This window comes from Anopheles ziemanni, chromosome X (assembly GCF_943734765.1).
Source record: "Anopheles ziemanni chromosome X, idAnoZiCoDA_A2_x.2, whole genome shotgun sequence".
NCBI classification, from domain to species: domain Eukaryota; kingdom Metazoa; phylum Arthropoda; class Insecta; order Diptera; family Culicidae; genus Anopheles; species Anopheles ziemanni.
In genome coordinates this window covers 5,749,972-5,777,762 of record NC_080707.1, presented here as the reverse complement: position 1 = coordinate 5,777,762, position 27,791 = coordinate 5,749,972, and the positions used below count along the sequence as shown (strand labels likewise).

General features: G+C 44.5%; 2 protein-coding genes across 2 annotated transcripts; one reads left to right on the top strand and one right to left on the bottom strand.

Annotated features, from left to right (window-relative positions):
* The first annotated feature begins 2,210 nt into the window (after positions 1–2,210).
* LOC131290799 (frequenin-1) lies at positions 2,211–9,184 on the top strand. Its single transcript, XM_058319976.1, has 6 exons — positions 2,211–2,274; positions 6,895–6,968; positions 7,045–7,134; positions 8,674–8,752; positions 8,831–8,919; positions 9,017–9,184. Exons 1-6 carry the CDS (start codon positions 2,211–2,213, stop codon positions 9,182–9,184), a joined length of 564 nt encoding a protein of 187 aa, XP_058175959.1.
* Positions 9,185–19,888: 10,704 nt separating this feature from the next.
* LOC131290633 (fragile X messenger ribonucleoprotein 1 homolog) lies at positions 19,889–26,359 on the bottom strand. The gene is made up of 14 exons (XM_058319796.1): positions 26,222–26,359; positions 25,256–25,308; positions 24,932–25,079; positions 24,666–24,829; positions 24,430–24,595; positions 24,294–24,364; positions 23,619–23,675; positions 22,581–22,728; positions 22,334–22,483; positions 22,129–22,260; positions 21,834–22,053; positions 21,167–21,754; positions 20,994–21,101; positions 19,889–20,465 (listed from the first exon to the last, which is right to left on the bottom strand). The coding sequence occupies exons 1-14, from the start codon at positions 26,270–26,272 to the stop codon at positions 19,894–19,896; spliced, it is 2,628 nt and encodes an 875-aa protein (XP_058175779.1). The 5' UTR covers positions 26,273–26,359; the 3' UTR covers positions 19,889–19,893.
* Between the last annotated feature and the right edge of the window lie 1,432 nt (positions 26,360–27,791).

Sequence of the window (27,791 nt, the reverse complement as noted above, 5' to 3'; positions counted from 1 at the left end):
TGATTACTGTGTATTTTTACTCCTCTATTAATTCAATTGAAGTTTGTACCTTTGTTTTTTCCAACCCACTTGTTTACACTCAAGCGTCAAGCGGCGCATTCGGTACGATAAACTTCAAGTTTACCTCAGCGGATCGATTGTTTGACTGAACCGTTCGTAATAAGTGGAAAAAAAGCTGAAAAGTCTGTAAAATGTTGTTGTATTTTAGTTGAAGAAAACAACCTATATATGATTTTCAAATGTTAAATTATTGATAGTTGTATCATTTCTTGACAGATAAACGATGTGATGAGTTTTGTGAGGCTAGGAGCTCGTTCCCCAGTGGGTTTGCACGATTCCCCTAGCTGTCTGCCACATTCCGCTATATGATTGCAAAGTTCTCTCAACCGATGGAAAATATCCCATGTTTGTGAAATGTTCCATTAAATAGATTGAAACCCTGTATTACTGTGTGTATAACGGCCAGTATATAACGGCTAGGACGTCGCTATGTGCTGATGGGATTAATTTCCCCGCAAAACGGAGCGGCAGAATCGAAGCGAGCTGTATATCCGGTCGAAATCCGGAAATCGCGCTCCGACGACGCCGTACGCGAATCGCATGCACATACGTAATCTTATCGGCCCAAAGTCCAAAAGCTAGCCGCCGAGCTTCGGTATCAATGGAACGATAAAAGTGTGTGTGTGTGTGCGTCCGCGGGAAGGCGGAAAAGCACAAGTTTAATATGCTCCGAGTGTCGCCGTGCTTCCCCAACGGTGCGGCCGGAATTGAAAGTGCCTAGAGCAAAAGGGAGAGGCAGGGGGCAGGGGGTGCAAATAAGTCACGTAGCCGCACGCTACCCGGGAGCCGGTACTTGCAGAAATAGCTGACATTCGGACTGGCGAAACGGGCCGCCCGTTCAGCTTTTAGCGAAAAACCATACACCCTACGCATACCGAAACCGTGCCGGTAACTAGCTGCGTGCCTTTCTGGACGGGGCGAGATTGTGTTGGGCCCGGTCTTTCGTCTTTTGCGGTGTTTAAAGGTGAATCATCGAGTGCCCTGTGTAGGAGTTGCTGGTGAGCTTTAACCATTAATTCCCATCCGACCCGAGCAGCGTTGTGGATCGCTACAGATTGCCTACTCAAAATTAGTGCCGGAACGAATTAGATCCTGCCCGGTTTCTGGCGAGAGGAGTTCACTTTCAAACGTTCGGCTACCTTCTTTGTCCTGTACTAAGGAAGAAACGTCATCTAAGCATTGAAAGAAAGAATAAAAGAAACGCATGGCTATTCCCTTGTAAAGGCGTAAGACATTACGTAGATATGTTCCTCCTCTGCCAAACGTCGGCAGAAATACATTTTCCTCTGTTCACCAAAGCGGTTATATTGTATTTCAACATGACCATGTTGCATTAGCACCGTAAAGTTGATTTTACATCTCTTTACCAGCAATCGAAGTATTTACCAGCCTTACCAAGTTTAAATTTGTGGGAAATGAACTTGTCCCTTGGAAAACCAACTAACCATTAATGTAAAACACCCTTTAAGCCCGAAACACAACACATGTTAATAGTTTGAGAAGGATTAAAGAAAAGCTAAACATTCATAACGCTCTAAAGGCAACGCTAGAGATTCACACAAAGGTAACGAAATAAAGGCGAATGAATCTCGAATGAAAGAATCTTGTTGGAAGATTTCTGAGATGACAAAAAAACCCCCGTAGTGTGTACAATTCTGTCAAAAACAATGATATTTTTACATTTGTTAAAATCGTTATCAAATTGGAAACTGGAAGTGGAACTTTGAACCCTGCATTTTACCCAGAAGCTCGAAGAACGTGCCGTGGAAGTTTCTATAAGTAAAACAAACAACAAATTCAACATCTAATAATGAAATAAAGAAAAAAAAATAGATCAAAAGCTCGTTTAAAGAAGACTTATCCTTTTCTTTCTTGCAGGAGATACCAAACTCAAGAAGACTTACCTCATCGCCCAGGTGCCCACTAACCGGTTATCATTAGCAGAGTTGTCCGAGAAAAGGTGTAACACGAGTGACGAGTGTTTGTGCAGTGTGTGCGTGTGTGCGTGTGTGTTTTCGTAAACTGTGAAGCACAACAGGGAGACCCTTGTTTGGTGGAAGCTGCGCGAAACGCGCGTACAGCAAGCCGGGTCCAGCCCAATCTAATCCACCGCACGAAACGTCCACTCTGTCATCGGCGACGCAGCAGCCATGGGGAAAAAAAACTCCAAACTAAAACAAGACACCATCGATCGCCTGACGACAGCCACCTACTGTGAGTATCAAGTAGTTTTATCCACCCAATGCCGTTGCACAGGTGCCAGAGACACCTTGGCGAGATGTCATGGGACTACCTTTTGCCCGGTTGTTTTCCACTGCCTTGTTGGTCGATGCAAAAGTGCAGACCGCACTTCACTGAGTTGGAGGCGCACGGGGTAGGGAGGGAAAATCATGTGACGCACGCTTAAAAGCTTAGCTCGGCTTTTCACGTAATGCGCCTCAGTCGCCGACCAATGCCGGGCATCTCAAATAGGATCTACCATAGGTACCTTTTATTCCGAATCAAAATCACTGCCCGGCCGGCTCGTGGCAAACCCTTCACGGGAGCGAAATATTTATTAGCTCGGTATCAAATGTCGGATCGAAAAGCTTTTAGCAGCGAGCACCGCCTCCAAACATGTATGTTTTTTTTTTTTTTATGGCTTTTGCTACTCCGACGCACATGTGTGGGATTCTCGTTCTGGTCGCGGTCCGGCATTAACCCTAATACAATGTCTACAAATCCCGGGTGTACACGGATACATTTTGCTACTTTTAAAATTGATAGCTACGTTGCGAGAAGTCCAAGCGAATGGTTGCAGTTGTCGAGAAGAAAAGTGGAAAACCATTGTTTTTTACGATTTTCAATGTGCATAAAACCATTTTTATACGAACTTTCCCTATTTTTCATGTTCGTTATGTTTTTATACAACGATATAGGGTAAGTGCTCCTATAGTGGTGCTAGTACCAATAGTGGATGTAGTGGAATAAAAGTCTCCGCTCTACGACGAAATAAATACAATGGAGATATTTGTTCTTCTATGAAATGTTCTTTGATATTCTGCGGAGTGTTTAAAAGATAAACCTTCTCATTCCGTAATAAATGAAGGCTCCAAAATTAATATTTTCCAAACAGGTTGAACTAATATGCTGGATTTTTTAAGAATTTATCAGGTATGCCATGATTTCATTAAGGCTATAAATCACTGTAAAATACATTGGTTTATGAGAGGTCTATGAATATTTTGGTCGGTCTGTTTTAAATATGCTTAAAAGATAAGTCACAGTCAAAATATATTCAGTAATTTCCAAGCATTACCACCACTATAGGAACACGATACCACAACTATAGGAACCATACCACCATTATAGGAGCAACCAGCTCGGAAGTAATATACGCTTTTTTCGTGTATTTTTAATGGTTTACGGTGAAAATAGATGTTTTTCAGAATAAAAGTCATGTTTCGATCATATTTGGTACAAATATGTAAAATATTGTGTTCTTAACACTTATAAATTACGGCATATTGTAGTTACATTACTAAGTGCACCGCTATTGGTACCGTTACCCTAATATACCTCAGTTTTCAGCATTTTATGACGTTTCGTTGCAAAGTTATAGAGCTTTACCCACAATAATTCATCGTGTTCCATGCAAAATGGTCGCAAACAATAAAAACATTGTTTGTATGTTGGTTGGCAGGGGCTATAAGATCTTTAAGTGTAATATAATGGCTATCAGCTGGACCTACAAAATGTGTTTTATACTTTGTAAAATGCTTTGCAACGTGCTTTAATAAAATTTCCTTCGAACCCCTTTTTCCGTATCCGGAAATGGAAAATTTATTGTGTATTGCAATGTACACGCTGTTGTTGTTGTTGTTTTTCTTGTTTATGTGAGAGGAAAACGCACTTTTTGCTTTCTGCAATCGAAACTTTGCTGCACTCTATTGGTTTGGAATTTTCAAAATCACGCAATGGAGGCGCCCCGATGGAGGCGCATGGTTGTTCACGCCCGTCGTGTCGCTTTCGGCATGGAATTAGATGGAAAATTAGATTGGTGCAACAGCGCACACAATCGTTTGGTTAAATGCAATAGTTGTTGCGGTCAAATGGTTTGTTTTTATAATTTCTATTTCCAATACACCGATATGGTTTCCCTGGAGTTTAAATTGCAGAAGCAAAAGTTTACCACCTTCCAGCGAGCTTGGTGCTGTTATAGTTTTTCTTTGGCTCGGAAAGGCAGATTGTTTTCCCAAGCCAAACGTTCAAGTTTTCCAACGCTGGCTCGGAGCACTGAAATTTCAATTAATCTGCTCGCCGCCAGCAAACGTGGGTAGTTTGAAAGTCAACAGCGCTGTGCGTGCGTTCGCGTTCGCTGCAGCTGTCAAAATACCACGCAGGCAAACGCGATGGTTTGGTGGTGGAAAAACCGCGCGAATGATTGGACCGATCCCGACGGGCTCCGGAATGTTCCTCAGGTGGTAATTTTCCGGAGTTGGAAATTGTTTGCCCGCCAGCAGCAACTCCCGGGTCCCATTGTGCCGCTGTAATTAATTCACACCACGGAACAGGGTGGGGGGATTGGGAAATGGGGCCACTTGGGGGGAGGGCGAGGGGGGGTTGGGTTTGAGTGACCCCAAAATCCCCTTTTTCGACGCCAGAGTGGGGCCGTGTGTGGAAGCACCGGAAGCAGGCCAGGGTCGGCCGGAAAAACTCCAACTCCTCCCCCCAAACCGCACGAAACGTTTATTGAATGGGTCGAGAACGGTGGGCGTCATATTTACGCCGTGCGACTTGACTTCTACTCAACCCGACGCACACGTGAGTGACCCCTCAGTCAATGCAACAGTGTTCGGTTTGACCAGCGCAGCATATGTTTTCATTTTTTTGTTTTTTTTGCTCTACCGCCCGGCAACCAACTGATTACAACTCCTTCATCGAGGTCGCTTTTCCGTAATCATTTGCTTTCCTTTCCCTCCAGCCCGAAGCAGGGAGGAAAAAGTTCGGTGACTTTCTTATGTCATCGTGGCGCCCGAAGGGCTGAGTTGTGTTATAAAACTTATGATTGATTCTGGGTGTCCTTGGGCGGAAAATGGTGTTTGGGTGGGGGAAGGGGTGGGGGGGTAAGGCGTAGGATAGGCAGATTTACGCCGCCCAAAGTTTTAACGCCGCAGCACCCGACGGTTCGTGCCGTTTTTCTTTCCGATTCCATTCTCTCTCCGCGTGATCTCGCCCTTTCCTTTCCGGATGCCCCATTTCCCACCCGACGCGGAGATAGATTCATAACGCACCCGAACTCCAGGGCACCGTGATTGAACTGTCATCGCCGCCACGTCCACTAAGAGAACGAAACGAAACGCAACAACAAAAAAAAACACACACCGTTAATGAAGACAGGAAAAGTTCGTCCTCGAACTCGCACACACTTTCGTCCGGTTTTGTTTGTGGTCCACGCCACGCGATGACGCACGCTTAGGACATCCCCCCGACCCCCATTTTCAATCCTTTCCGGTGGACACTATATACCGATGGGGCACACACTTCCATCAACTTTCCCGCAAATGGGTGGCGACCGGGTTTTAGTGTGCTCGCTATAAAAAGCGAAGCCTGAAATATTGGTTCCGAGAAGAGGAAAATAAGGGTGGTAAATGCTTTCGAGGTGGCCGTCGCTCGCCCGCATAGTGCTTTAGTGCTTTAGGGCGCTGTGTGGTTGTGTTTGTTGGTTTCACTTCGCGTTAAGTAAAAGTCGATTTCAATCAAAACCCCGACGCTTCGATTCGATCCTGCAACGACGGAACTATTTTAAAAGTGCGGTTTGCATCCACACCCGCAGCTGACAACATGTTTACGAGCTCTGGAGAGGGTGGGGGGGATAATACACTCCGGGTTATGGGGTGGGTTTAGCTTGCTTGAGTGGCGTCTCGTTATCGCTATCCGGGCAGCGGAAATAAAGGGATATTAAAAAAATAATTACCGAATAATGGCGATGTCTTCCGCGCTCCGGCAAACAAGCGCCATAAACGCGCTGGCACGTCCTGGAACACACACACACACACACATAGAGTGGTGATTGCAACGGCGTCGTAGCGAAGTTTCACCGCTCGCAGCCGGGGTTGGCGATAGCGCACTCAAGTTTTCGTAAGTCAACTAAAATGGCGTAAGTGTGCAAGCGAGTTATAAAATGGCAACCCTTACTTACATCGCTGTCGCGTCTTCGGAGGCGAATCCACAATCCACGCAAAGCACCCCTATCGAAGCCGTCACGGCTTCCGTCAACCCTAACCTCACACTCGGTCGCTCGGCTAATTACACCGAAGCTTCTATGCTGCAGCCAACGTTACAACGACGGTTCCATCCGAAAGTGTTACGATTAAAGCGACGGCTTTAAAGGCAACGTCCGCAGGGGTTATACGTTGAATTTTTAAATTAAATTTAAATTGACACGCCAACGGTTTTGCCCCCCCTGGGGGCGCGTGTTTCCGGTTGCTGCGGCTGATGAAACACATCTGGTTCGTCAAATTTGTATATCCCAATCTTAACGTCGCCGCAAGCCTCGAGGTTGGGGAAAGGACCCTGGATCGACCCTTTACCCTCGACAATTTTGGGGTTTTCAGCATATTCCAACCTTGTGAGTACCATAACGGCGTGATGGGATAAAGCCCTCTCTAGTTCGGTTAACTACCGGAACCGCAGCCGAACTCCGACCTGGTGGTACTCTACTGTGTCAAAAGGGAAAGGGCTGTAGGAGACATTGAGGAAACGTGCCTTGGTTCCGAAGTTCTAATTTGATACATGTCGAAAGATTAGATATATCCCATTGTTCGCTAACGGTGTTTCCTTTCCTTTTCACAGTTACAGAGAAAGAAATCCGGCAATGGCACAAAGGTTTTCTGAAGGACTGCCCGAACGGGTTGCTAACAGAGCAGGTAAGGGTTGCGCGAGAGGTACACCAACAACCGTTGCTTCAAATCTGTGCGCTTGCTTCCTGTCTATCTTCCGCAGGGTTTCATCAAGATATACAAACAATTCTTCCCCCAGGGTGATCCCAGCAAATTTGCCTCGCTTGTGTTCAGAGTGTTCGATGAGAATAACGTAAGTACATTTCGTGTTGTTTTCGGGAATGGTTTGACTAGCTGTTGGTGTGTCTGACTGACATGCAACGACCCGTCGAAACTATCCATATTTATTATTTATGTGCATGGTGCCAGCGCGAATCTGGAGGAGTCTAGCCAGGGCCACACCGGGGTGTATAACCGCTGACTGGCACAACAGTCACTGAAGCTGAAGTTCCACCGAATAGGTAGTACCTGCAACAGGTTGAATGCAACAAATAAATCAAACTGGAGCGAGAGAGGGAGAGAGAGAGAGAGAGGAAGCGAGGGATTGTTATTACGAACTTTTGACAAGCAATAAGGTACAATCAGGCATTACCAACTGCTAGTCACGACATAGTAAGCACGAACCGCACGAACTGGTGAAATGAAACTAATTCACGAACTCGGTAAAGGAATTAGGCTCGCCCCGCGGACATTTGCATGCGGGCCTACCCTGGCCCGATCCTCGACCTCAGCTTCGGATGGCAACGACGTCGGATGGCGGGTATCAACAAGTCACGCAAAGTGTCAGGCACACGCAAGACCAACCTCCGCCGTTGACGTGGCGTTTTCGGCTATAGACGGTCTGCTGCCAGCTACCGCTCCCTGGTGGAACGAGCACCGGTTCGAGTACATTTGAGTGATGGCATAGAACGGGGCCTCGCCTCCACAAAAAAAACATGCAACAGTTCCTTTAGTGAGCGCTTTCCTTCTATTTTGTGTGGAACCATTTTGGATCATCTCGCACGAAGGACTATGGACTGTCAGTCGTGTTCGATCTGATAGCGAAACTCAAGTTAAAGTCCTTCAAACTTGCGATTTACGAACAGAAATAGGATAGCGCTGTAGATAAGCAAGTAAATTGTAGGAGTAGTTCAATTTTAAGGTTGTTTTGGAATTGCGAGTAGAGAAGTTAGTTCTTCGAAAAGTATGATTGGGGCTCCAAGAAGACGACTCCGGTGTTGGTTTGTACCTCCACGTTGGTTATGAGGAGCTTACAGTGATGGAAACAGCCAGTTAATATACTAGCATTGTTTTGACACATCCCTGGGAAAACATATATCGTTGTCTCACGTCCTCTGCCTATCATTCCGTTTTCAAACACTCTGTAACCATGGATGCAGCGCTCAAAATATTGATCGGTTATTAACGCTGTCTGGTGTATCGGGAAAACGCAGCACGTCAGAGATAATTAACCTCGCAAGCCGAGCACGAAACGAATGTTTGTTGGGGCGCTACCACAGAGGACTATGAACAAGTTCACCTGAATCGAACAAATCCAGTTAGAAGTTTGCCAAACGTAGCGTTTAGTTCAAGGGACGATGTATGTCAGAGAATAACCGTTCAGCGGTATTGTATGCAGCGGTTGAGTTGCACTCGTACAGAACCTCAACTTTTCTCAATTTGTGGGACTAGGTAGTCCTCTGCTACATGCTGTAGCGCATCGTAGAGTTGTAAATATTACGAGATGTAGCTTAAGACGACTACAAGCAGCTGTACAAAACCAAACCTATTCTATATCCATTGTTCTCCACAGGACGGTTCCATAGAGTTCGAAGAGTTCATTCGGGCACTGTCGATTACTTCGCGGGGCAACCTAGACGAGAAGCTGCATTGTAAGTAGTGCGGAGGTCCCTGTCGGTGGTGGCAAACTGGGAGCTCACCTTCTTCCTTCCACGTTCCTTCCTTTGCAGGGGCTTTCCGGCTATACGACGTCGACAATGATGGTTTCATAACGCGCGACGAGATGTACAACATTGTGGACGCAATATACCAGATGGTGGTAAGTTGGTTCTCCCGCAGCCTGAACTTAAGTCCTGATGAAGCTTCCTACTGATATGGTGCGTGCGTTTGGGCGGGTGTGTGTGTGTGTTTCGCAGGGTCAGCAGCCACAGACCGAGGACGACAACACGCCGCAGAAGCGGGTAGACAAAATCTTCGACCAGATGGACAAGAACCACGACGACCGGCTAACGCTGGAGGAGTTCCGCGAGGGCAGCAAGGCGGACCCGCGGATTGTGCAGGCGCTCAGTTTAGGCGGCGATTAACCGAACGACGATCCGCGGGCGGAGGACCAGACCCCGCAGCGGTCGTACTGCTACGACACCGAGCACCACATCGAACTCAACCGCAGCAGCGTGCTATTCGTACTGATTTGAACCCGGGTGTGATTTATTTGTTGTAACGGCGTTACGGGAGGCCCCCAGCCGCCTTCGGCTAGCCGTTTTGCGAGCGCAGTTTCTCTAGGTTGTTGTGTCGTTTGTTTGCACCAGCTTCTGCGGCCAGTAGCATGCTCGACGGCGCAACCTGCGAGGAGGCGCCTTGAACAGGTAGTTAAAACGCAATTAACCAGCAAAAACCCAATCATTCTGTGCCCCGAAGTAACCGCAAGAAGGTTACGGCATAAGTAACTGTTATACCGACATTTTGTCCACGTTGTTGCGTCATTACATGTTAATCGACAAAGTTGCCAGCCGCCCATCGGCCAAGATTTCGACCAGCTCTCGGCTATTCTGAATGTTGAGTGAATTCTGGAGAACTCCCTCCGGATAACTTCTTGTTGAATGTCGGCGGTCAGCTAGTTTTTGGTCCACATCTCGGACGTTTAGGATGAACATTTACTGAATGCACTGCTATGACTGTCTATTGCTCCTTGAAGACTCTAAATGACTTCGTAAAACTCGTAATGGGGCATTTCCTCGCGTTAGAAAACGGGGGTTCGGTGCGGTTTTCAGCTAATAGGGCTGTACTTGCTGTAATATTGATGTTATTCACAGGTTTAGATAAATATGATTTCCTTTAAAACGATTTATTTTACTTAATCTTTTCTATCTCGATCTTATTCTATTTTCTTTTTCTTCTTCTTCTTCTTCTTCATCTTCTCCTTCTTCTTCTTCTCTCTTTCTCTCTCTCGCTCTCTCTTTCTCTCTTCACTTCTACATCCTGTGTTATTCCGTCTGGAAGGATATAAATGCAGTTCTCCAGTATTATTAGAGTAAACGGGCTCCAACCGGCACGTACGAAACACAGACAGCTCAAACTAGTTGACAACACTTCTCCACCCTATCCCACGTCCTGCCGGCAGCAAAATGGTGCTACCAAAAGTGCGCGCAACACTATTGTTCCATGATCATTTTAAACGGCAAAAGTGAAAAAAACAGATCCACAAACACGCAGCACAAAGAGAGGAATGGGAAAACGAATTGAAGGAAAAAGGGTACATCGTTACGGGGAGGGGCCGACAGGATGTTCTCTTGACAAAAAATAATGTGAAAACAATCGTTACAAGAATTAAATCAACAAAACAAACTAACCAGTTATCAATCAACATAAGAGGTTCGCTTTGCTTAGGGGGGGAGCGGGGAGAAAATGCTTAATCCAATTCTGATTGTTCGTTAAAACTCGTGTTCTCCTGCTCACTTGCTAGTGGCGGTATAGTAGTGGAATATATTTGAACTTGATAGCGAAGATAACTCTAGCAATATGACACATTATTAAGCTAATCTACTAATGAAACGACTAACAAAACAAGAGAAGGAAAAAAACTACACAAAACATACTTAAAGTCCACAAACCAAACGAAGAAAAGGAAACAAATACTACGATTTAAACCAGAAACCAATGAGACACACTAACGAAGGCAATCAAAATATGCCACCTTTGCAAGACAAAACCAAACAAAACAACAACTTAATCAAATTTACCATTAGGAGCTTTTTCAAGTTTTTTCAATGGCCGATGGTTACGAGAAAAACCTTTAAAAAGGGGGCGCAACTGTGAAGCATTTGTAACTTAGGTAATTCTGTTGACTGATTTTGCCGATCGTTGTATTTCGCAGCCGAATACTACTTATACTCAACTTATATGCAATTTAACAAAAACACTCTCAAATACACACACACACACACACACACACACACACACACATACACATACATATTTACATAAGTACACATGCTAATGAAAAGAAAGTGAAGGCGATGTAATGGGATGTTGCAAACCTATCGTTCGATTTGACCGAACAAGCAAAGAAGAAATAAAGGAAAACCAAAAAGGGAAACGACAAATATTTACACCATAACGGCAACTATTTACACCAAATACAGAAACAAAAGAAAACAAATAGAATGAACAGGACCTTGCTCGGGGTCGGTGGGTGGATCAAACGAGGTGAGGGGTGGATTTACCAATTTCAAGCCCAAGCACATTCTTACGCACACACACATTAAAAACAAAAAAAAAAACACTGTGCCCCCCGAAAACCACAAGAGAGTGTAACACCCCGGTAAACGCACCTCGAACGAAGGTGAAAGTTAAATGCACGCAGTTTTTAAAAGCAATGTATGTAAACTACTTGGCAGACCATCCGTCTCCCGTACGAAACCCATCATCTCGTTGTCCGTGCACGTTGATACCGTTGTCACATTTAATGTCCCATTTTGCAAAAGGATCGAGCAAGACAGGATCCCTCATACTCACGCCCATTATACGCGAAGTCGAGCACAAAGAGCAGCACAGCCACACACACGTTAATACGACGTTCAAAACGAGATTGCCAAAACCACGGTTTGTAACATTAGTAACATATATGATGGAACGAAACACTGGACGGATACGCAAACACTAACACATGATAACCCAACCACTAACCCAGAACTACTCCGAAAAAAAGGATGAACAGACTTTGTTACGAAGGATAAAACGCGTCGCTAGTATGCGTCACGGAGATGATGCACTGTAAAAAAAAGGTTTACACTGGTTTACACAGTTTAAAAGAAGAGACGAAAAAAACCTGTTATGAATATTTGATACTACCACTAAAAAACGGATCTAATCTACTGTTATTAGCAATATTAGAGGATGAAATTACGCAATCGGAAAACCCATTTTATCTTAATATTACTGAAACGAAATGAATAAAAACAAAGATAACATGAAGCAATCAATGTTAGCGCGAAGGAGCATGTGAAATCGGAAATGGAGTAAATATATTAACAGAAAAGAAGCAAGTAACAACACACACGCATACACAGATACACACACACACACACAGACACGTATCTACAAGAGACACACTAATTAAGCTAAGGATGGCCTCCCCTCTCGGGACCTTGGGTTTGTGCATTGGTTTTACACCGATGCATTTTTGTAAAGGGCCCGGGACGACGAGGCCTGCATCCCGCGAAGGAGTGAGACAAGACAATTGGATAATAATATTCTAACCGAAAGCTATGGCGGCACATGAACGAAGCAATATTTGTAGGAGTTGAAAATGGGTTGGGGAAAGCGCAGGCAGTGGAAAATGTGAAGAATTTTTATTGTACATCTTTGTTTTGATGCAGCACAAGAGAAATCTTTTTACCCTATGCTTTGTTGTATGATGCATAACAACGACAGCTCTATGATAAAATTTCATAGCTAAACATGCGCTTAATGCTCATGGAACGGCCAGCTTAAGGTCTTTTTAGTTTCAATTTATTTTCATACCGTCAAACTGAATACAGATAAGTTCTCGTTACTTCCATTGTCATGCATCATGTTGAAAAGAGTTAACGAGAAGAGTGAGCGTAAATGGGCGAACATTGTTATTGAGCATGTTTTAGGGTCTGATTTCAAGTTTGAAAAACAAACAACTAAGCGCGATAATGGAAAAAAGATTGAAACGAGTGGAAGGCGATGAAAATAAAATAACAAACAAACACCAAATACCAAAGCAAGCAACATAATAGTATTTAATGCGAACAGCATTCATTCATTTTCGGCTTAAGGGTGGTATAGGGCGGATAAAAAGGGCATGCAAGTTGTCTATTATAATCTAAATGTGCGTAATCCCTCCAAGCCATGCGGGAGAGGGCATGCACACGGTACGGTTAGTATGGTAAGCCGCAGCGGTAACAAAACACCTTCACCTTGGAGAGAAGTAAAACCAACAGATACAAAAACTAACAAAAAAAAGGAACTAAACATGTAAGATGCAACATCAGGGGAAAAACAAAAAAACAGACGTAATCCAACCCATCTAATAGCGAAACTTACCAGAACAAAATAGTCAACAGAAAGGGAGAAACGGAGGCAGATTTAACAAACTTACAAACAAAAACAAAAAAAAAACAAACACAAAATCGTATTGAACACACAAACACTACAGAGTTGGTGAGGTTACTAGCGCACATTAAACGAAAACAAAAGCTATGCAAGTGTCCATCGAAATCCACACGAAACAATATCAAACAACAATGAGAAATTTAAGAGGAAAACACAAAAGTTCATACAACGCAAAGAAACAGATGCATGGGAATAAGGTTTACTGTGTACAACAATTCAGCAAGTTAAGCAAAGCAAAATACCATCTACAATGAAGATACTCATACGTTCTGTTATACAAAGAAAAACTAAACATGGCTGCGTTAAATAAACATAGTTCAAGAGAATGGGAGAAGTTTGGAAACGTTGAAAAAGCTATATGAAATATTTCACAAAATACAACCAACCAGAAAAAAACGGCTTTTTAATGGGTGTGCGTAATCTTAATGCTGCAAAACTAATCCCGTATAGGCTGATATACAACAATCATTTCAAAGCATGAATAAAACAAAGAAGTAAAACATGCGTCCAAGGTGTTTGAAATTCGGAATGCAAACAGGAGACTGTAAAGCCGTTTATTTTGTAACCAACGAAAGACACGTCGGGAGCGGGTAGTGAGATGAATGGATGGGATGGGGCGGGAGGGGGTGGTGGTTGATAAAGAATTGGCAGAGGAAGATGCAGCCGGTAGGGCGGAAAAGGGTAAACGTTGGGCGCTGAAGGAAAGACAAGACTGCAACTTCAACTGAACGCAGCTCGGGCAGGCAGCGAGCTAGCGATTTGTGGTTGTTGCACGGTCAGTTAGGGAACTTATCGAATTAAACGAATTACAAAGCCGTTACAAGCGTGAGTAGGGTCCGGCACGCTGAGTGAGATAAAGTGGCCGTCCTCGTATGGTGGCATTTGAGTCAGTTAACGGCCGCTTCGTTGTCGCTTCTGTCTGTGAGCTGCGCCGTATAAGGCGCTCTACTCTGCGAACTCCCAAAACAAAAAAACAAAAGATTAAAAAAAAAAACACCTGTGCCATCCTGCCGGAGGGGAGGCGGCCATTTTTCCCCTGTGCTACGGTGTGATGTACCTATATATACTAAGACTGGTTTGAATTCCTCATCACAGCACACGGTCAGCGCGGCTTGTCTGCCTACGAGAGCGTCTAACTGCATACTATACAATCATTAATTCTATTGTGACTAGAAACCCTAAAGGAAGTACACCCCATACACCAAACACACACACACACACTCACGCATGCATAAACACATCATTGCCTTTGGGGCTATGCACGCATTTAATCGTTTTTTGTAGAACGCACAGGTTTGAGGCCCAACAGGCTCCATTAATACACATTTATAACACTCGCTTCGGTAAGCATTGCAGCAGAATCGTACTAAATAGAGTGAATCATCTAATTTCGTCTTGTTTGGTACCTTTCCTACCGCTAAAATGAAAAAAAAAACAACTCCACGGAATCCACCAAAGGAGTTAAAAGCGTTTTATACTTTCGCCTGTCATCTTTATTCTTATTTTTTAAATTAAATTTTCTTAAGAAACGCAATCGAGGATCTTCTGAGAAAGACTCTGACTTGCAACAGTGATCTCAACCTTTGTGTGGATATGTCTCTACAGTGAAGTCGAGCCAGATGCGCTGGTTCTTTAAGATTTTTGTTTTTCAATTCTTATCAACAATATATATACAAACGCACACTCAAACATCCACTAGTGAAACACGTTCGTTGGGTTAGGCCCCCCCTCACCCCATTTTACCATTTAGAAACCACTCTAGAGAAAGGTAACGGTAACGATTAGCATAAACCAGGAATACAAAAAAAAAAAAAGTCGTTCGCTGCATTACGACACACTTTTTCAATCTATCCACTAATCGCTACAACGTAAATTTAATGTTTGGAAGTGCTGTTAAAGCGGAGGACATAACCAGCCGTAACACCGGTAATTCCAAAATCGTAGCTACTCTGGAAGTGAAGATATCTGCTTTATTAAGGCCTAACAATAAACAAACAAAAAAAAAAAAAACAAAAATCACACAACAGGTGTGTTTTAAACAAAACTGCCACCGTGTATGTTCTGTTCTGTGTCCTGGCTTTCTTTTCTGTTTTTTCGCGTGGGATCACTGGTTATCACATTCGTCACCTGTATTCGTCTTCACCACCGTATCAGCGGACGCCGTAGAATATGGTGCTGTGGTTGAAAAAGGTAACTTCCGGCGTCTGGATGGAAACGGCGGCGAACGATTCCCCCGGTCCACCCGATAAGAGGTGCACCCGTGGGCCAACCAGCCCCTCGCCAGATTCACCATGAACCGATGACGGCGTATAAACGATGACCACTTCAATGCAGGACAGGCGCGTTCGCTCCACGTCGCCACCTTCGGTCGGATACTGGATGTAAAGGTCCACCAGGTGCCCCTCGTACCAGCTCGCGGTAGCATCGGCAATCTGTACGACTCGTTCACCTACAACAGAAATGATGTAGAATGTAGAAAAGCACTCTGTCTCCCGGCGTTCGGAATACATACCTGGTTCGTGCGCTCCAAGGCTGAAGTGCCGCCGCTCGAGGAGTGCCTGCCTGGCGCCGGGTAGTTCCCACAGTGATAAGAAAATCCAGCAGCATGCCGCCATTGGTACTCGAAACATCATCTTGTCAGGTGTGCCAGAGTGAAGACGTTCTAATCGAAACGCCACCGAGTGGTAAACTGACGCTGATTGTCTTTTCTCCTATTACCCGAGTGCAGTAAGTGTGTTCTCAGAAGATAAGATAAGTTACTATCCCATCGTTTCGATACGGATCAATTATTGTAAAAAGGAAATCCTCCACGCTCACCACTCTCCATCTGAAACTGCTCGGTTCACCGTTTACCCTCTCAGGAATAGACAAATATAAATCATTATTTATACGAATTATAACTAGCCTAGTCCTTCATTATTACTTTTATACAGTTTTCAGTTTTGTTTTATCTATATTTTTTTCAAATTTTCAGCTTCTTTTAAAGCCGTCTTCAAATGTTTTGATGTATCAAGTATTGCAGTTAAAGAAAACTTGATCGTTTATTTTACAAGTTACTCCACATAAATAGCTTTATTTTAATTTTTGTTTGAAATGAAAAAAGATAAGTGTTATTATTATTTCATAGGTCAACCGTTTTCGATCTAGTATCAAACTGTGTTCAACTACTAGCATATTATTATCATAATAATGAGCTTCGAGGGATATAGACGAGCGCAAATTGTCATCGGTAGCGTACTATCTTTCCCATACCCCGCTTACGCATAGAGGTCGTGAAAATGACAAAATGTAATTCGTCGCCCGTTAAAAGCAAATAAGCATAAGACCATTAAAAATATTAGTGACTTTATTAGACAGAAAAGAGGTGGAAAAGACGAGTGAAAGTGGAACAGTGAAAAGCTACCGTTGCTCTTATTTGAAGGCAATATTCATTTTTCTTTATTTTTATACTTCTCCGCCGCGGACTCCTTCGCACGGTATGTGTGCAGCCGGATGTGGATTTTTGTTCTTAAATTTCTTAATGAATCTATCGGTTAAATAACATCACTATCAGTTGTTCGCTCTCCGGTACGAACCCGGCTTTATATTCTGTTAGTTAGGTTCCTAGTACGTGTTATTCACTGTTTACTGTAACATTGGCTCCTGAAGCTAGTTCCATGTATGTACCCTGCAATAAGTGTGTTATTAATGTTCCGCTCAGTGTCTTAGGTTGCAAAGTTGAGTGACGAAAAAAGTCTCCACGGAAGGCAAAACACGAAACACGTTTTTGTTTTCGCCGATGGTGTCAGATTCGAGAGCAACACAAATGAAAACTTCCCCAGTAACGTGGCTGAGGTATTGGGAAAGCGTTAGACTCATAGTATTTGCACATCTAAACAGATACATTCACTTCATTCACACTACAGTTTAGACGTTTGGAGAAAATGGTTGTGCATTCGGTTAGAAATGTATCCACTCATCAGAAATGCAAACCCAATTTGATGGAGAGCATACAGTTGAACAAAGCAGTCAAGTAAAGAAAATACAAAAGATTACGAACATAAATAATATTCAAGTAGACTCGAGTTACATGTTCTTGTTCTATACGTCGTCTCAACGAAAGTAAATGTTAGGCTACAGGTTACTACAGATACACTTGTCATTTGAAACACGATCGATTAAAACAAATTAAGTAACCAATACCGACACTTGTTATCGCAATTCGCAATATTCTGGCAAGAAAGAACGGATGGAAACAGTTATGAAATTTGTAATTGAAACAAAATATCGCGAGACTGCGGACCAGAACACACGCAAACTTATTGCATTTTGTACTCGAATTCTTTTATTTTAACTACACACTGATTTAAAATTATCGATGACAAGGCCTTTCTACCAAGAAAAGGCGTTTCCACAAATTTTTAGTGAATCAGATGTTTGCTTTGCATTTGTTTGTAAAACTTAGAAATTAGACTCAATTGAACTTGAACGACGCTTGAAGTAACCGCATGTTAGTTTCTTTAAAAATAAAGCTGTGTGTTTTTCCAAGGTGGCAAATTGAGATTTATTTCTTCGATAGAAATGATCTGACAGCGACGAAACTTCAGCTGTTTTCGGTTGACAAAAACACGCATGATTTTTACCACCCGTTCTTCTCGTGTTTTCTCGATCTGTTGTTTTATCCCAAATATGCGCATCGCCTTTCATTATGTTTAAGGAAGTAGTGCAGAACTAACGACATAACTTTGTTTTTTTTTAGTTTCATAATATTATACACCAGTGATAACCCAGCGTGTACAGCGATAGCGTAGTTTGGAACTAAATTTGTTTTTCGTCTGATGTCTCGTACACGAACAGAAATAAATACTTGTTGGAACGTCGTTGCCTTACGTGTAGTCTTTCTTCGCCCATTCCTAACCTTCTCTGCATTGTTCTTAGTAGTAGTAGATCGTTTCGATTTCCCCTCGCGCGGAGAGCGCAACGGAGTTATATGCTTGCAGCTCGGTCATTTGCAAAGTGTAAAATGCATCTTGGGTTTGTTCAGGTTTGCGAATGAGGAAGCGTTTCGTATCTGAACCGCGAATCGGGGTTCACCTTCTGTTAGACACATGTTTGTCCGTTCCTATACCTGCACGATGCTCCGGCTCGGGCTGAGCGCTACACACACACACATAGTACACAACTTAAAATATTTCGAAAACAAAACAAACATCGAATGGGCAATGGAATGAAAACGGTTCATGAAAGTATGTCTACAATGAGGATGACACAAAATTGACGCATTTTTTGTTCGATTTAGGCAGCACCGTGCGTAGACAGGTAGTGCGCTCCAGATGCTTCGTTTCGAGGTTTGTTTCATATTCTTGTATTGTTTATTAGTTATCAACCTAGTCTAAGGCGCCACGTTTGCGCAGCGTTCGCTGAGCCCACGGTCGTTTGCTTAGCAAATACTGCGATTATATCGAGACATTAAGGAATAGAATGACAAATTTCACAGCATCAGCAAACGATTGAACCAACCTAAAAGAGAGTTGCGTGCGTGCGTACTTCCGGACCCAACTAAGCCCCCCTAATCGACCGACACGATCGAAGACGGCCAGTACATCAAAGAAGAAGAATAAGAAGGAGAAACTTACGTTACTCGCAGTGTTATCCACACTGCCATTTTACTTTGAAGGAATATCCAATACGAAGCAGCACAGGGTTGGGTTACAACTAATAATGATCTCACGATGAATGTTCACCTTCGCTCATATAAACCTGTTTCTGCGCGCAAAACCTTAACGAATTGCTTTAACTAGGAGCGTTTCAACTGCGAAAACCGCGTTTTTAAAATGTCGACATCGGTTTGCACGGCAATATGCAATAGACCGTCGGTCGGAAAAGCAAAAGAGAGGGTTGGGCCGTTCGTTATGCATTGAGTTGGCAAATTATTGAGTAAATCTGCTCGAGAAAACAGTGGCCCGGCAGTCTAACCCTGTAAACATTATTTTCACTTACACTTAGAAAAACTATTACATACTTTGTTGCACATGATTTAGCGATGACGACGAACAAGAAAAAATCACTCAAAACCCATTCCTGTTTTTAGAAAGGGCGATCAAAGCGCGCTGCGCGGGAAACGTTTGAATTGCTCCCCCGCTCGCGATCTACAATAAACGAACGTTATGATGAAGTGCGTTTGCTTCGGTTTGCGAAGGTGCATAATGATCTGTTTTAAACGTAGAAATGGTCCAGCTTCCAGCTTCCAATAATCCTATTTGATCGCATTGCTCGATCGAACGAATGCTTGATAAAGAGCATATATGCAGCTAGTGGATGAGTTACGCCCTTTTAACGCGCCAGTCGTTTGGAAGTACGGCCGACGTCGAATGCGCCCGTACCTTGCATGGTTCGCCATGGGGAGGGAAAACGAATTTAACGTTGTAGAATCAAGCTGCTACCACGCACACGTGTACCATTATCATCTATACCCTACCCTACCCTACTGCCCTTGTATGCATCTGGCGCGCCGCTACTTTCTGCTGGAGTTGCTGGCGGTAGCAGTGTATTAGATTGCGGTATGTTTCTGTTCCGGTTTGGTTTGTACAAGCATATACCTCCTCCTCCTCGCTCCGCTATCCGAGTCCGGCCAGGCAGAATTGGAAATGGCAGTCCAACTAGCGCCCTTTGTCTAGGCGGACCCATTCAGCAGCGCATCCTTGCCGCCCGCCGCCTTCTCCACCACCACCACCGACGCAGCCGGTGCACTTCCGGTGGCAGAACTTCCGCCGCCAGCAGCGTTCATTTTCGAGCTCGCCCCGACACCGCCGCCACCGCCGGCTGCCGGTTGGCTTTGCGGCGCCTGTGACTGATGATGCGCCTGGGTGGGATGGGGATGGGACTGCTGCTGCGCTTGCTTATGCTTGCCTCCTCCACCGCCGCTGCCGCCCGCACCTACACCACCGCGACCACCGCGATGGCGCGCGCTAGATTCGCGCGGTCCCTTGGCGGAGGAAGACGCATTTGCTGCCACCGCCGGAGTAGTTCCGGACGCTCCAGTTCCAGTCGCGCTTGCACTGGTACCGTTGGCGGTCGCACTACTGTTGGCCACCGGTGGATGATTCATGTTTGGCTGTGCGTGTGGCGGTGCCACCTGCGGCTGCTTGCTATTCGGTCCATTGTTGGTTACACTCTCATGCTGGGCTCCGGAGGAGTTTACAGTGTTGTTTGAGTTGTTCTTCGATGACGGTGCGTTTCCATTTGCTGTTTTTACATTACAAACAAGTGGAACGTTTTAGTGTTCATCACCGATTATCTTATTTCTAAGGAAGGAACGAAAACTACTACGGTAGACGACACAATGAGCGTTGAAAACGAATCCAATAAGTAGTGGTTATTATTGTTTCACCAAAATAATGTTTTCTGATAAGCGTTAGTATGGTACGGCCATCCTTTACAAATCCTTCATGAGCTTGTTTGGAATTTAAAAGCAAAACAATGGTCCCCCCACCCAAACACAAGGAGTGGTACATTATATTTATACCTTTCATAAATCCATACATTTTATAATCCATATCGCCTAACATATTTCTAAGCATGTTCAAATACATTGTAGAAAATGTATTCTAAGTGTGTAATATTGATTAATTCAAATGCCAAACCAACTCTACGTGAGTTGATCGGACATTCACAGAATGAACAACGGTTGTTTGCAAATGTTCGCTTGTTTCGCTTAATCTTCCCAAACCCAACCCTCTCCGTATTAAATTGTCAATGTTTATTGTAGCGAACATTTGGTTTGCATTGGCGTGGTAAGGAATGTATGCATACCTTTATGAGATGGATTTTTCGATCGTCGCCGGGTCCGTTGCTGTGCGCCGTCGTTGGAAGAGTTGCTTTCTGTGTGGCAAAGGGAAAAACATATTTTAGTTCCGCACGTTGCCACCCACCGTATGACTCACCACGTTCCGCGTTTCCGCTTCGCTCCCAGGCCTCGTCGCCCCAGCTGTCCCACGGTGCGTTAACATCGTTCGGCACGTTGCGCGCATCCCGTGCCTTATCCCGATTACCGGCAGCACTCGCTTCCTGGCCAGCCGTAGCGCTGGCCGCGTTAGTCGGTTGTGCGGGGGGCTGCGTCTGCGGATGTGTCGAAGCCGTCGGCGCTAGCTGCTGATTGCTCGCTGGCGGATGCGATTGCATTTTGCTGCGTTCGTTCCGTTCGGTTCTATCGGTGCGGTCATGGCGCTCGCCGCGTTCGTGACGCTCGTTTCGGTCGTGACGTTCGCTGCGTTCGTTCCGCTTGGCGCCACTGTTGCCGCCCGCGCTTCCGCTGACAGCTGTGCCTGCAGCCGGAGGAACAGTGGTGCTACCGTTCCCGGGCAACGGTGCAACTACGCTAGAGCCCGTACCACCACCAGGACCGGCTCGTTTTTCGCTGTAACCTCGGGTGGTGCGGTTGTTGCGCGTGTCCATATAGCTGCTGCCTCCACCACGCTGATCCCGTCCGTCGGCTCTTACACCAAAGTCTTCCTCATTCTCGTTGCCACGACGAGCTAAGGGATAAAAAAAAAACACAATAAAATGACATAGTACGAACACCCTGGAATGTTTTGGACAGTGGGGAGAGCTTACCGGAGTATCGCTGGTTGGTTCCACGACCGCCCCTCCCGCCACGGCCACGCATTCCTCCGCGATTCGATCGAGATCCGGCGTCCGAGTCGTTGTTGCTGTTGTACGTTCGATCCATTCGCCGGTTCATCGAGAAGCTCTGCATCGAGCCCATACTGGAACCCTGGATGGCGCGCAGCTGTTGGTCTATTTCAAGCTTTTCCTGGCGTAATAGTTCTACTTCCTGCGCAGCAAAGAGAAATGCGGGGAAAGGGATATTAAATGTCAATGTTTCAACGAAGGGGAAGGTAATGCTTACCTTCAAGTGCACTAAATGATACTCCAGCAACACTTTGGCATTCGCTATGGATTCGACGGTACCGACGAACACAAACGGTACCTGGCCTTCTTCCCGCGGTATGCTCGGTTCTGGTTCGTTGTCGCCTTCAATCTGTCAAAGCAAACGGATACATTGGTGAACAGGCGATACACGTTACCGTTGCATTTTGGCTAATGCTTCCCACCTTCACGCGCACGACACCACTCTTGTCTACGATCTCCTGTATGATGCGACCGTTCTTGCCGATAACCTTCCCTACCAAGTTCCGTGGAACCTGCAACGACTCCTCACTGTACTCTAGCATCGCGCGCGCCTTTTTCACCGCTTCGCTGGACTGTTGGGAGAAGGGATAAGTACCAGAGATCATTAAGGGGCAGCCCGCAAAACCCGAACGGCACCCGGACAGTGGGCCGTCCATTGACGAGTCTTACATCGCCGGAAATTTTAAAGGTACAGCTGTTTTCCTCGAGCTCGATGTTCAGCACACCGTCAAGTTTACGCGCCGCCTGGATGTTTCCGCCGTGCGCGCCGATGGCGAGCCCGATCAAATCTTCTCGCACCTTGAATTCGTCCGAAAATCTGCATAATCAGCGTGAGAGATAAAAAGACAACTATTATAATTGCCGCACGTGCTCAACACAGGAGTATCGCAAAGACGTATCGCAAGTGCACATTGGAAACCGAAAAGAAAACACTGCAATCTAGTTTTGACATATAACTTTTTAAAAGCAAAAGTGCACAAAAGGAACTACTGCTAATACAATCAACATAAGAAACAGTCTAAACAAGAAGGCATGGCACGCGTCTGCTTCAAAAGTTACAGAACTGATTTTATTAGAGTTTCTTATAATGATGGCGTATCGTAGAAACTATCATATAGCAGAGAAAGTGCATCCATTTTCGTTCCAAATCATAGAGTAAGACGCATTTAGTGTCCGTTCGAACACATAAAACGGTGAGAAGTAACTCTTTTCAATGCTACGATCGAATGAACTGAATGTTAGTAGGCAAAAACAACAATTCTGCTGAATATTTCCTACGAAAGCATTCCACTCTAAACGTACTTATTGCCATGTTAGCACCGTTCTAACAAAGGTTTTCTTTAACGATCTGATAAAACAAAAAACGAAACGCCTTGCGTCAAAATTCGTTCATACTTCAAAGGATTCATCAAAGGATTTATTTTTATGTACGAACGAAGATATGCATGACCGTCATTGTTTGACTGGAAGGGACTGTCAAACTTGTGGAGCTTGCAAAACTGTAAAATATACAAATAAGCTTGGCAACAAATATTAAGACAGGATAAGCGTAAACTGAAACTAATGAACCTACGCCACACTACTCGCTTTGCAAGAGTTTCCGTATGTACCGCATTGTGTGGGTTTAAAAGGAAGAACAAAACAAATAAATAACACCAAGGCCATTCATTTACTCATTACCGAACACAACTAGTTGATCGTGTTTACCTTTCATTTACAGATTGTCCAATGAAAGCAGATATTCTCTGATTGTTATTAAAATTTCTGGAAAAACAGACGGATGGAATACGATAGGTAAATGTCGAAAGCACTCGCGCATTTAATGGTATTGGCAAATCTTTTAACTAATCGGAGGAGATCGCACATGGCCGATCGTATGTAGCAGAAACATAAAATTTGTCAAATAGAGTATTGCAAAAGCAAAACAAAACCAGCAAAGAAAATAAACAAACTGATGAAGCTGCATTTCACAGTGCTTCAGTTTCAGTTTTTAGTTTGATTCTGTCCAATGTAAAACGATTCGTGTAACTAACAGTTTCGATAAGTTTCTGAGGAGTTTAGTATTATGAAATAACCTTTCCGATGTTGCATGCGGTACCGTTGTACCATTTAATGCAAATAGATTCTCAACACACCTTGCCTTGCGGGTATTTTTGATTTTTTGAAATTGTACCAATTTAGAAAGACATCTTCCAAAAACCTATCCTGCTCATACTTGCTTGCAACAGTGATAAATTGTTGTTTTAGAAAAATAAGTGGTTGCTAAGACAATGGTTACGCGATAGACGTTCGGTTGGTGAGGAAGAGTAAAGATTATCAATTAGAATAGATGCGTTGAAGCTAAATTGACGCGCTCACACAATCGAAGGCGCCAATACTTACCCGCCTGAATTCTGCAATTTGGTAGACTCTAATTGTCTCGCTGCCTCCTCGGTGCGTTTGAGTAGCATGACCTGTGTCGAAACGAAGTAAAATACGATTAGCTGGAAACATACGATTTGGTGCCAATTTACAGTACCTTTTGATTCAGATTTCGAAAGTACATTTCCTGGATCATGGTGGCCCGGCGCTGCGTCCCTTCCGATCGCGAGATTACCCGTAATACACCACGTTCGGGTACGTACCGACAGACGGCCGCCTGAATGGTCTTTTGGAACTCCTTGTGAACACCGTCAATTTTAGCGCTAGAACGACGAGAACACATCAATATCCTACCACACTCCCGGGTGGTTCGGGACCGCTTTAAACACTCACTATTCTCGCACATCCTCCGGCACCTCGATCTCGAACCGGTGGAAGGTTTTCTCATTGATTGGTGGATTGGGATTAATCGCACGGATGCGGTCCGTGTGCACGATCTCCGTGTAGCTGTGATCCCAGCCCAGGTATTCCACGACGAGGAACTCTCCCTTCATCATCTGGGAAGTTTGATAGAGGCGTTTGGGTGTTCGGTTGCTAGATGCTGATCCGCTGATTGCAGGGTTACCCGAAATGCCTGTTTGTTGTAAAGCGTTTCTTACCTTAATCACCGCCCGCCACCACCCGCACGCTTCGTTTTCGTGGGACCGGGAGAACACCTCCACCTCCATCCGCTCGACGTAGATGTCGAAGCTCTCGCTCGGTGGTAGCCGCACTTGGTTGAAATGGAACTTGGACTCCTCCTGCCAGCTGCAATTTGGAACGCCAGATAGCCCGATTAGTGATTTTGGAGGGCACCGGAACACGACGGGACACGCACGCCTGCTGCGTTGCGCATGAGAAGGATGCACACACACGCACGCACGCAGGCACGGGGGCCCGGTGCCGCTGGTGTTGCGTAGCACCAAACAACTGGAAATACTCACTCGTTTTCGAACTCCACCATGACTCCATCGTCGAACACGTCGGTGACGATACCCTACGGCGAGCGATACGAACAAAATGTTTAGCAACAGCTTACAGTTTTGCCCAGGATCTTATTGACCTCTCCCTTTATGCCTGGTACCATTATGGTAGCAATGTCATATTGCTAATTATAAGTTACTGATCTTTGTCAAACCGAAACATCTTTCACAAAGGAAGGGCCAGTAAATAAGGAAGCGAACCCGGCATGTATGTGTGTGTATGTGGCTGCAAGTGCGTGTTTTATTGCAAAACCTTGCAAGGCAAAAGAGGCTGGCCACAGGATGTAAACGATACTGGAAATTCCCTTTTTCGGCAGAATGTATCGGAAAAATTATTGACAGTTCATTGGCTAGGGAGGGAGTGGAAGAAAAAATAACACGCACACTGCATGGTTTGCGTTGTGGTCCAGCTGAGGGAAAGGAAACCTCATTAAACGTAAGAAAGTACTACGAGAACCGCAAGATAATGGTAATCGAGCACCGGCAGAAACCGTAGCATACACCCATCTCCTTGCGCTCGCTGCCCGGTTTCCAGGACAAGCCAGAGGTTATTGTCCCTTCGCGGCCGCCGGTTCGCAGTGTCATCGGCTATGCCGTCATGTACGAGCACCATCTTCCCGACCAGCACCAGCAGCAGCAGCAGCAGCCGGAATACCACTACCAACAGTACACAAGCCCTTTTACAAAAACCGTTCGCCGCTGCATTACAAAATGGTTTCCCGTAAGAATACTTCGCGTCAGATGGTATGCGGCGAATGTGTATTTTAAATGGCATCGAACGAGAAACACACTCGGTGCATCAAAACGCAACCGTGGAGAATTTTCCTTAACCACATTTTTCTGCGAGCGAAAGACGCTCGCTGGGGCAAATCGCAAGCGTTACATAAAAACGGCCCGCCGTTCGGCTGCTGCGCGCACAATATTCACCTTATAGTGGGCACCATTGTCACCGCAAACTTCGACCGCTAGTTCGTCCATTTTGGATTTATATACTGTGAATATAAATTTTCCCTCTTTCTACGACGGCGATTCTTCGGCTCACGCGCTCCGGGTTTTCAGTCGCTCAGCGCGTGACGACTACCGATGTTTGACTGGGCATTTGTGGTGCCGACAGTTCCGCTCCCGAACCCATGCCGGGGGTTCGTTCCGCTCCCATCTACAAGACATTGCACCTAGAAATCGTACACAAACCTTGATTAAGTTTGTCTAGTGCAATTAAATTACTTCCGAATAAAATGTTCCCAACTCCTTCAACTGTAATTGTATCATTTAAAAGCAGTAAAGTTGTCATTCTCAGACCATATTAATGCGGAACCATTGTCAAATGCGGAACCGGAACTAGTGAGCTAGATCCACTGTAGGGTCCTGGTTTAAAGAGGCCCGGTCGTCGCGGCATCTAAAATCGCTCGTTAATAATTTACAACAGCATATAGGAAGCCTAGTATTCTTCTACCATGCGATCCAATAATATATGTACAGTAGAAGAGTCGAATGCCGATTTAAACACTCAACATGACTCTTTCCCCTTCGTCTGCTGTTTACTGCTTTTGAAACACATAAGCTCAATACAACTAAGCCTACATCTACATTTAGTATTATGTTATGCACACTCAACAACTTGGTTTTTTCATTTTTATAATAATACCCTCAACTTTATATAGAAATGGTTAAACCCCATTTCTCAAACGCTATCCGGGAACCGATTCTCCTTCGATTCGTCCACCTCTACTGCCTTGCGTTCTGTTTGTTGCATACAAGTCGCATTTGAAAGCAAGCGCTAGTAGATGCGATTTTTAAAAAGGATACTATTTAACGGAATAACGCAGGTTTTACAACTTATTCACTTTCATCGTTGGACCATCATTCACCGATCATTGCTCGTCTTTCAGTCTTAATATTGCGATAATGGTTGTTGAAGAATATTTCAAAATTTCATATGTAAAATGTATTGCGCTGTACATTATTTATCACAAATATGCCTATCTTAGGTTTATTCATATGATCACATTTCCGAAATTTCCACTCATAATTTATGTAATACTTTACTAGCAAAAACAATAAAAAAAAATCAAAAACAACCTTTGTGTAAGTTATTGTTTTATATCGCCTGTCAAGGATTTATTATTTTCAGATCAGATGAATGAGAAAGTATGTCATGATAAGATAGGGTTGTTTTTAAAAGCGCTTGAGGATGCTGCAGAGGGCGAAAGAATAACCAAGAGAAGTGCGATAGGTTTGATATCAAATCGATGAGGACGTGACGCTTGATAAGCATTATGCTGCGATGCCGCGCTGTTATGCCGTCGCATAACATTATCTAAAATAGGATCAGTCAAGATTCTCCTTTCGAATCCATTATGTGTATGGCGGGTGACCATACATGCACAGGAATACACACGACGGCTGGCTGTTCACACAATGGCGCAAAATTGAGCTCAAATACTTAGCAGCCCGCACGGGACCGTGAGTGAGCATGAACGTGAGATTGCGTGAAAAG

Coding starts and splice junctions, on each gene's coding strand:
- LOC131290799 (XM_058319976.1), top strand. CDS start 2,211: ATGGGGAAAAAAAACTCCAAACTAAAACAAGACACCATCGATCGCCTG. Junction 6,969..7,044: donor ACGGGTTGCTAACAGAGCAG/GTAAGGGTTGCG, acceptor TATCTTCCGCAG/GGTTTCATCAAGATATACAA. Junction 8,753..8,830: donor CCTAGACGAGAAGCTGCATT/GTAAGTAGTGCG, acceptor CTTCCTTTGCAG/GGGCTTTCCGGCTATACGAC.
- LOC131290633 (XM_058319796.1), bottom strand. CDS start 26,272: ATGGACGAACTAGCGGTCGAAGTTTGCGGTGACAATGGTGCCCACTAT. Junction 24,596..24,665: donor CCGGAGGATGTGCGAGAATA/GTGAGTGTTTAA, acceptor TCGTCGTTCTAG/CGCTAAAATTGACGGTGTTC. Junction 21,755..21,833: donor AACCAACCAGCGATACTCCG/GTAAGCTCTCCC, acceptor TTTATCCCTTAG/CTCGTCGTGGCAACGAGAAT.